The 10,428-nt window shown below is 36.4% G+C and overlaps 1 protein-coding gene and 1 non-coding gene across 5 annotated transcripts; one reads left to right on the forward strand and one right to left on the reverse strand.

Moving 5' to 3' along the window:
* Positions 1-294: 294 nt before the first annotated feature.
* Positions 295-397, forward strand: LOC113463182. The gene has a single exon (XR_003386947.2). It is a non-coding gene; the product is annotated as a U6 spliceosomal RNA (small nuclear RNA).
* Positions 398-2,464: 2,067 nt separating this feature from the next.
* On the reverse strand, positions 2,465-8,304 carry LOC103714025 (UMP-CMP kinase 3-like). Of its 4 annotated transcripts, XM_017844491.3 has the most exons (11): positions 8,198-8,277; positions 7,142-7,198; positions 6,562-6,616; positions 6,276-6,442; positions 5,570-5,687; positions 5,164-5,320; positions 4,943-5,023; positions 4,753-4,860; positions 4,146-4,217; positions 3,684-3,729; positions 2,465-2,781 (listed from the first exon to the last, which is right to left on the reverse strand). In XM_017844491.3, exons 6-10 carry the CDS (start codon positions 5,314-5,316, stop codon positions 3,721-3,723), a joined length of 423 nt encoding a protein of 140 aa, XP_017699980.2. In that variant the 5' UTR covers positions 5,317-5,320; positions 5,570-5,687; positions 6,276-6,442; positions 6,562-6,616; positions 7,142-7,198; positions 8,198-8,277; the 3' UTR covers positions 2,465-2,781; positions 3,684-3,720. The 4 variants fall into 4 exon arrangements, 3 of the variants coding, with proteins under 3 accessions (XP_017699980.2, XP_008799350.2, XP_038971450.1); XM_008801128.3 differs by lacking the exon at positions 6,276-6,442 and having other exon boundaries at positions 8,198-8,304; XM_039115522.1 differs by lacking the exons at positions 6,276-6,442; positions 8,198-8,277 and adding an exon at positions 7,982-8,166.
* Positions 8,305-10,428: the final 2,124 nt, after the last annotated feature.

Below are 10,428 nucleotides of genomic sequence, written 5' to 3' on the forward strand. Positions count from 1 at the left end.
CTAGTGGCTTTTCTGTTACCGGTCGGGTTCCAACCTGGTTGGTGCCGTCACATCTCTCGTTAATGGTGAGATTTCCAACTGGTGGTGTCGAGAGCATGGCAGATCTCAGTAAGCTGAGCGAAGGTGGACGGGGGTGTGGATATTTATCAGTGCCATTGGATCTTATCTCGATGCTAATTCATAATATAACGATATGAAGCAAGATATCCAAATTGGCATCTATCTTCCAGCTTGAGATAATGCCATACCCCGCCAATTTTGCAACCTATTCTTAGGTTTATGAAGAACTTCGCAGTCTCTTCGGAGACATTCAATAAAATTGGAATGATATAGAGAAAATTAACATGGCTCCCGTGCAAGAAGGACATGCATAAATCAAAAAATGGTACGCACATAAATTAATAAAATAGTCCAAATTTTTATCTGGAATAACTAGGAACATTTGAAACTCCCACTCTACTTTTATAGTGACCCAGATTGCCTTTGTCTCTTAGAAGCCTCCACTTCCTAACTTTCTTAAGGTGAACTTTGATGGCTGATTATGGAGGTAGTGGAGGGTGGGCTTTGTGATGACTCCAGACTAGTCGCAGCCGCATCTTCGACATGACTATTATTGGAGCAAAGCTGAGAGCTGTCTGGAAAAGTCTCACTTATGTAAGGCTTCTCCTGGGTGTGGATTGTATCTATCTTGAAAAAAAATTTGCCACGGTGATCGAATGAATTCAAGACCAGTATAGGAATAACAACGAACAACCACTGCTATGGGACATACATAAACTTTCAAGAGGATGTGGCTCCTTCTGGGCTACTCATATCTACCGAGAGACAAACAAAATTGTTGACTGAATCACCTTCTTTGCTCACCTTCTTTGCTGCTTAACATTTTGGTGAGGTCCTTTGGGAGAATCATGAGACTATTTTTTTTTCTCTTCGTCAATTTTTTTTTTTTGATTTTATTGGTCGTACCCATGCACGATCAATGTGAACCGCCGTTGTATCAAAAAAAAAAAAAAAAACTTCACGCATATAAGTATCAATTTGATGTCCCCAATTTCACTAGCAATCTTTTAAATCGCTGCAGTTGCATATTAGGTACATAATGAATTCAACCTCTAAGTAATTGTTGAGACTTCGGAGTTCACAATGGGAAAGTATTTTTTGGTTTTGTCAAACAACTATATAGAACCTTATAAGTTATAATCCTTTCACTTTAGCCACATTTGGCCGGGGTATAAGCAGTAGTTAAGTCAATTTTAATGCATGACTTAAAAAAAAAAAGGGTGGTTCTATATACACCCCCCCTATTGCTCAGGACACCCCCCAAAAATTAAAAAAAAATTAAATACTCTCTACACCCCCCCATTTGCTAAGGACACCCCTAAAAAATTAAAAATTCCTAAATTACCCCCCACCCTCCCCACCCCCTCACCTAAATTGCTCTCTACACCCCCCAAACCCCCCCCCCACCCCGCTCTTCCCCTCCAAAACACCTCGCCAACGCCCAAAACCCCCCCGTTCCCCCTTCTCCCTCTCGTCGCCGGCATTCTTCCGATCTCCGACCACCTCGCTGGCTTCTCCCGGAACCACCTCGCCGGCTTCTCCCGAAATTTTTTTTTTCACGGTTCGTGCTCCGTTCGGCACTGGATCGCCGAACAAAAGGCTTCTGTTCGGCTGAACAGTGCCGGACAGAAGCCTTCTGTTCGGCACTGTGCAGCCGAACAGATCTGTTCGGTTGAGGGTTGCCGAACAGAAGGCTTCTGTTCGGCACTGTTCAGCCGAACAGAAGCCTTTTGTTCGGCGATCCAGTGCCGAACGGAGCACGAACCGTGAAAAAAAAAAATTTCGGAAGAAGCCGGCGAGGTGGTTCCGGGAGAAGCCGGCGAGGTGGTCGGAGATCGGGAGAATGCCGGCGACGAGAGGGAGAAGGGGGAACGGGGGAGGAGGGGTTTAAGGGGGGTTTGAGGGGTGTTTTTTTTTTTTTTTCTTTTCAAAACGAAACGGAGGAGGAGGAAGGGGGGTGTATGAGAAAATTTCAAGGGCAATATGGTAATTACACTAAAGGTTAGTTTGGGTATTTTTTTTTTGGTTTTTGGGGGGTGTCCTGAGCAATAGGGGGGGTGTATATAGAACTACCCAAAAAAAAAAGGAATACTCCCTATCTCTCTGACACTTCAACTGACTGATATTTGCGAATACTGACTTTTGCTGTGTTTTACTCAAAAAATTCTTGAAGATGATCGGGGGAGAAAGTGAAATAAGCCAATTATATATGGCCGTAAACACCATCACAGGATCAGTAAGAAAAATCAACAGAAGAAATTCAAATAAAGTTCCATGAAAACAAAGAAATATCATAATTTTCATCAATCTTTTTTTTGTTTGTTTTGGGGGTCCAAACAACATAAAAAAATGAAAAGACAACCAAATATGAAACTGAAGAATCTTGTTTTGGTACACCAGGAGCTAATCACAATTAAACTGCCATTTACTCAATAATGCAGATTTACAAAATTCTGATTAGCAATACACAAATAAGAAAATAAACAATTTATTAATAATATTAAGGAAATGCTATTGTCCTAATGGAACAGAGCATGTGATAACCATGTCTATTAAATAACACAGAACTATCTTTAGGTATATTCACTATGAGCATTCAGATATATTAAATAACAAATTTATAACATAGATAAGCTATAATTTACTCCTATAACTGGTATGCATGCCTACATAGGTTGATTCATATTGTAGACTCACCCAAATTGTTCTTCAAAACAGTGCCTGCAAAATAGTTTACAAACCATCAGTAACTTGACAGTGGGAACATGTAAGTGGGTTTAAGTCAATAGAATCCATAGGAGGCAAAAATTTTAGTAACAACATTTGCATCCTTTTTAAATGATTTTCTAACTCCAAGGAATGGCCAAAAAGAGTTGACATTAAACATACTCCACAATGGGGCAGAAGTGGATCATCTCTGATTATTGTATGTTTCTCATAAAAAGAAAAAAAGAGGACGGAAAGAGCAATTATGCTATCACCAAAAGTTCAAGAGATGTTAATGAAGCAAGAATTTCATGATTGTTGTGATTAAAAGTGATTGAGGAACAACTTTTTTATACGGGCTGTGAGATCAAAACAGATGATAAAACTTACTAAAAAAATGAGGAAAAACACATTTCTCAGTATCATGCTTTCTGAAAGTAGTCATGACCAGCAGAAAAATAATATTTTCCCTATTTCAAAAAATGTAAGGGTAAGTCCGGATGTGTAGGTAACCACATTCCATGACAAGCATGTTGGATAATGGGATTAAACCCAATAATGTCTAGCTCAAAAAACCCATGTCTAACCCTTAAAAGAGACGACCTGATCCAACACAAACCATAAAGTAAATGGATAAGCCCTAGTGTAAAAAATGGAGACTCAGAGTTGGGGTTTGATCATCCAGGAAAAGATATGATACATGCAACTGCCCATGTCTTCAAATGAAGCTCATCATTCTCAAAGAAATAGAGCAGCAGAGTGCAACAACTCCAGAAGATCCAACAAGGGCATATAAATAAATAAACAATTATATTATGATATTTAAATGAGATCGGATATATGTCCTTAAGAGGTGTATGCTAATCAAATTGATAGGCAATGCACACCAAAACAAGTGACGTACAAGAAATTTTCACCTTTGATAGTTTATTGGTCAGCATACTCCTCGTAGCTCTAAACAGCCTGTCAGAATGCGCAAGAATGAAGACCAATTAATACATGAAGATGCATGAATGCAATTTTCAGTCAACATCTATTTGTCAAAGCTATGTCTAAGATTCAAATAATCATCATTCAGCATGAAACATATTAGCTGGTGAGATATTACTGATAACAAAAGTATGCTGAAGACAAGAAAGGGAAATACGGAATTTAGTTGTTGTTGTATTGAATATTAGAAAATTCATATGGTAATCCTTTGACTGAAAGCTCAATGAACCACCGCTCTATGTGACAATATAATATTCACAAATCCCATTCTTCCATTGATATTTGCATTGCTCAACTAATCTGCCTACCAAAGAAGCCAAAACATGTGCATCGACATAATGGTATATCTTTTACATACTGGAGATGCATCATGCAAGTATGAATCTTACCTCAACATTAAATGGGGAAAAAATGGCCTTCACAGCTTCAAAAACCTCGTCAACGGGCTTTGCAGCATCAATCTGAAAGTAAGTCATGCCAATGAGTCATTTCACAAGTAAATCATATACCTTTCCATATATGCTCAAGGGTCAGTAAATATTTGCCTTAAATAATCTACATTTCATCATCATACTCTAGATAGATCACAGAGGGCAAGAAGTCATAGGTGAACTAAAGGAAATGCTGTACAAATTTGACTACAAGAGAAATGTTGGTATGCAAGACCTTTTTCTGTGCATGTTTATTGTCTTATTTGTGCACATGGCAGTCCCAAAATACGTAGGTGATCAGCAACTACTTGTACAGATTAATTTGTTATCAATTGCTTAAGGAAACATGGAAATGACTGATTACAATGCAGACAAGGATAAGACATCTGACAGAATATATCAGCTGGAATTACAACATTGTCTTTAATGAAATTCAGAGAAATTGATACTACAATGAAATTCAGAGAAATCAGTCCTATAACGTAAAAAGAAATGAATTGTTATGAACAAAAACTATCATATTAATCTCTGAAATATCTTGCAATAAATCTAAATGAGATATTACCTTCCGAACCTTTCCCTTTGAGTCATAATGCTCAACTACAGGTAAACTGGATTCAACAAATACTTTAAACCGCTTCCTTATGGTTTCAGTGTTATCATCATCTCTCCCCTAAATAATAGACAAAATATATTTGTTTAAAGATTTATATGTTAAAAGAAAGCACGATAGAAGAAAAAGAAAAGAGCAAGACCTGATTGCGATTTAGAAGTCGTCGTTCCATCTCTTCTTCTGGACAAACAAAAAATAGTACAAATTCGGGCTCAATTTTTGTCTGTCCCAAGAAAAAATAAATGAATTAAAGCATGTACCATGATATTCATTTCATTAACAGCTAAAAATCAAAATGAGCAAATGAGGTCCATAAGATAAGAAGATATTATCCATGACTCTGGCAGTGGATTGCAGGCCTACAACGTTCTCAAATGCAGCACGATTCTCTTCATTCCGGGGAAAACCATCAATAAGAAATTTGTCGTTTCCACTTTCAAGCATGGCCTTTTGTAAAAGTTTAATTGTAACCTCAGAAGGGACTATTTTCCCTTCCTTTATCATGTTCTGAATCATGGTTCTGAAGAAGGCAGCAATGAACATAATGAGATGTTTGTGGTAAAAAATTCACAAGCAATGAACACAGATTTCTCTTTCAAATGAAAATTAGGAACAACACGGAGCTAGAAAACCAAAATGGATGAAAGCATGAGCTTAAACAATTATCGAATATCTTCTTAATTAACAATACAGAAAGAGATTTATAGTGGCACTTAGAAAAGAAAGCTGTAATTATGACTTCTTGGAAGAGGCTGGAACTGTTTGATACCCATTTTCGGAACCAGATTTAATTTCTGCACGCAGAAGATCACCAGCACTGAGATGAGTGAACCCAAAGTGTTTGACAATATTAGCACACTGTGTGCCCTTTCCACTGCCAGGCCCACCTGTACACGTTGCATATGAACATGCAATAAGCTTTTGAAGGTTATAAAATGAATTGGAAAGGTAGGAAAAAAAGATATGATCACCCAGCAAAAGGAAAGAGTGGAAGGAAAAGGAAATGGAAATTTAAAATGTTTGCCATCGATTCTTGTACCTGTGCAGATCAACAATCAATTTTTTTAACCTTAATTAAGTAGAAAAGGTTGGTTAAAATACTATAGATGGTAAAACTTTCACTAACCATAATGGAAGGAAATTTAATAAATTAGAATGTAAGGAGCCTTCAAAACAAAGTTTCTTCTTTATGGTCTTTTTGAGTAAACATATTTTATTTTATTCAATTCAGTATTTTGCATGTTAGAAACTTGTAGTTGCAAATCCAAAAGGAAATTGTGCTTCTATAATTTTTTTTTTTTTTTTTTTGGGGGGGGGGGGGCAATATAAAAGGTTTTAACAAGTTCTGCAAACTGGTACAGCCGACCATAAAAGTACATTATTAATTCAGTATGATATGGCATGCATCCCGTACTGAGAGAGCTTTTAACCCTAAACTGCCAAAACTGATGGTAGAGGTCGGTACAGAGCGGAACCTGCCAGGTTTGCTTGGTTTGGACTGATTTAGACCAATTCGGGCTAGTTCAACCTGAGTCTTCAACTGAACCAGCAAACCAACCCAGTTCTGCACCAGTTTGGTTTGGTACGCCTTGAACATGTTGGCTCATGTCAGTTTTGCAGACCTTGTTTTGAGAAGCTTTCACTATTTTGAAAGGGGTGTAAATTAACAAACTCGAGTGAGAGAATTTTCATGGCAACCTATGCAACATCAAAAGAGAATGATGCTATGATATCAGCCCTTTCTATAGAACAAATTCTCACCTAAAACAAAGACAACTGTAATTTTCTTCTCTCCTGGGAAACTCCCATCAACATCCTGTAGCCAAGTAGCATAATCATTATTCCTCATGATAAAAGGTTATATATTCTAATAATGAAGAACTTCAATGTACAACTTTCTTAACATATTATATAACAGTAAATTAGCAGTTTAGGAGTGAATTACAAATGAAAGAACGGATCAAATTCACAAATAATAAATTTATTTTCCAAGAAAATAAATTGATTCAGATATATGAGTCATTTCTATCATCATAGATCAAAATTGAATCAGAAAAGCCTTCTCTTCCTTTTCTTTTGATATAAACATGTAACTGGCACATGCCATTCATTTGTCTCAGCAGTCAAAATCATGCCATGTATGGATCGCGGTTTTCTCATAGTAATTATGTTTCCTAAAGTTTTCCTTGCAAGCACTCTACTTGTATGTCTAGCAAGCTAAATCAGTAAATTTTTCGTACTTTTGGCGACAAGATAAATGAAACAAGTGCATTGCTCGGCAACCAACTCTTGTCATCAGCATGATTTTGTAAACACATTGTAGACCTGAAAGGAAAATTACCTTGCTTGCATCTACCATGGTGCCCACAGAAGTCAATTAAATTTCAAAGTGTTATACCTGCAAAGAAACATATTGATAGTGTTGTGAATATATATCCATCTACAAAACCAGAAGATAAGTTTGATAACAAGATTGCACCAAATGCACTTGAAAAGAAGATATCAATTGAAAGAAAATGAGTGCAGTCTAAAGAGATAGGATCTAATGGAAGAACATTGTATCCATATTTTCAGATCAGCAGGCTTCTTGGTTAATGTCATAACATGCAATAGCAACCTGGGGCATGTCATTTATTATCATTGATGGAATGATCTGCACAAAAATAACAGATCACAGGACACAAAAAAATGACCTTGGAGATAGCAATACCTCATCACAATTTAGAAAGTTCGGTATTCAGGAATACCAACATGCCAAGAGGGGCATGCATGGATGATTGCATGATCAGAAAACACTGTACCCTTTTTTCCTCCTTGAGCAATTTCATAATGCAGAGTTTGACGGAGCAAATCATGTAAAATATAAAGTGGTTTCTAGATCAAGATAATCGTTAAAACCGTTAAATTCCAACTACGATAATTCGTTTGAGAAGACCAGTCAAATGCAGTCTTATGCATCTCTCTTCTGATAAACAGAAATCACAATCATCAAGCATACCTTCAGAAACGTAGATCAATCCAACCTCCATTCAATAAAACTCAAAATTTCTATCATTTTTAATTCTATAATCAATCAGAACCTTAGATTCCCTGAGAAAATAAATACCAATCTAGCTCGCAAAATCTTTGCAGCCAAACGAATAACAAAACAGTATCTAAGCTTCATTGGCACAAAATTCACCAGATCTACTGCTGGAGAAGCGCGGGAATCCGATACAAGAAGAGGAACTCAGATCTGGGAACCGATCCACCAATCAAAGAAGTGCAAGTATCGATTTAAAGAGAGAAAGCATCGGAGGCATCAAAATAGAAGGATTCCAGAGAAACCAACATCAAGGAGGCAGGGAGTCGCATCAGATCCGTAGATTAGGAGGCGAAGGAGAACAACATCTGATACCTGCGAGGGCGAAGGAGGGCTCTCAAAGCGAAGCTTCCTCTATTCCTCAATTCGCTCCAACGCGAGCGGGAGGGGGGAGAATAGAAATATCCAATAGTCCGGGGGAATTATTAGCATATATATATAAAAAAATCGAAAAGATAAAAGCGTGAACGCGCAGGGAACGGCGCGCCATTCTCTAGTTGAGAGTGGTGTACTATCAATTTCAGCCGTTTGATGAATAGATCCGACGAGAAATCATCTAATTGGACGGTTGGTTCTCCCTGGAGTAAGACAGCGAACCACTTTTGATCAGAGGGTGATGATTTCAGAGAGGAATGACGGGCTGAGCCGAGCCATGCGGTTCGGAGGGCTTTTTTTATTATTTTTTATACAGCGGTGGCTCGCACCATCCGTGCATAGGTATCGGAAAAGCCAAAAAGAATACACCGCCGAAGAAATAAAAAACAAAAAAAAATTTTCCAGGGAAACCCTCCTAAATAGTACCCAATAAACAACACTCTACACCTTTCGATAAACATGAATAGCCTGAAAGGCTGCGAGCCCTCCTACAAGCTCACATTTACAAGGCCCTTAACCAATAGGTGGGAATTGAGATCGCTGGTATTGCTTGCACCAGTTTGTTTGATTGTTGGTGGTTTGCCAAGAGTTGATGATGTTTTAAAGAAATGTTTTAGAAATTTTTTTGATTGATAAGTTTATTAAATAAATTTATAAAAAAATAAAATAAATTAGTTTACTAAAATGGTTGCTTGGTTGTTTTTAATTTCATCAAGTTTATAGCTTCAATGCATCAAGTGATTAAATTCTGGTAGGTTGAGCATTTTCTTGCCATTATAATGGTGAAAAAAGTGGTCATGGAGGTACAATTAAAAAATTTTAAAGCAGAACCGATTGTTCACTTTTTCGCACAAAATAGATTAGGTGGTTATCATATTGCATTAGAGAGGTTCATTGATGCTTTCAATGTAATATAAAGTTTGATGACAATAATGATTTTCGTCTTGGCTATTGTAACTGTTTTTCTCTTTTTTTCTTTTGCTTCTTCTTCGCTATAAATTATGGAAAAGTAAATAAATAAATAAATAAATAAATAAAAAGAGCATATGAACTAGGTTGGAGAGTATTTACTTGCACTTATTTTGTATTTGGTACAAAGAATGGATAGAAGTGAAAGGATTGAAGATGGAGAGGATGGATGAGCCTTTCATTCATCCTCCAGTATTTTGGTGAAACATGAAAAGATGGATACAAATTATTTTATCTTCTGTTTAGTATAGAAGGAATGAAAGTGAGAATGAATGATATTTATATAATATTTTTACTAAACTATTATTTTGATAAAATAGTATTATTGTTATCAATTTATAATATTTATTTATACTAAAGAAGCATGGCAATATACAAATTTATGATATTTATAATTTATAATTATATATATATATATTAAATTAAATTAAATTAAATAAATAGATTTATAAATTAATTATATATATATTAATTATATAAATAATTAATTAATCTATAGTTTAATTTAAATAGTTATAATTCTATATAAATAGTTAACGAAAAAAATAGTAAATATAAATAGAAAAATAAAAGGAGTGTTAAGATTTTGCCAAAAAATTAATAACAGATAATTTTATCGATGTAAAAACCTACTCTTCACATATTCTATTAGTTCTTACTTGCATGCTTTCAATTGGAAGGATGCAAATTAACATGACGGGATGGATGGACAATTCCTTTTTTTTATCCATCTTTTTTAAGATTATTTGAGCCAAATATTAGTAGGTCATTCATCCTACTAACTCCATCCATTTTTCTTTTCATGATTCGAGGAGAACACAGGGTAAATATGAAATATTTTTATTACAAGGTATAGCCCCTTCCACAGAAGGATAAAGTTAAGTTGTGCCCTGGTAGTCTCGGCATTCAAAATATACAATATTATTGGGTTTTATGAGGAAAACAACCTCCATCCCTCACCAATTACATTTAGGTTCCAATTGAAGCTCCAATGCAACACAATAATAAACAAGCATCTGGTTACTAAAATGTAACACGGCGGAGGCATTGGCCACTATTGTGGTTCAAATTTGGCCTGAGGGTGACCACGCCAGAAGAGTCAGAGGAGCTGTCGATCGAGGCGGAGAAAGGATGCAACCTCTCGTGCACCGGCGTACTTGCACAAAGTCTTATCGGTGTTTTCCGGTGAGGACCCTCTGATG

Source organism: Phoenix dactylifera, chromosome 18 (genome assembly GCF_009389715.1).
Source record: "Phoenix dactylifera cultivar Barhee BC4 chromosome 18, palm_55x_up_171113_PBpolish2nd_filt_p, whole genome shotgun sequence".
Lineage (NCBI taxonomy): Eukaryota > Viridiplantae > Streptophyta > Magnoliopsida > Arecales > Arecaceae > Phoenix > Phoenix dactylifera.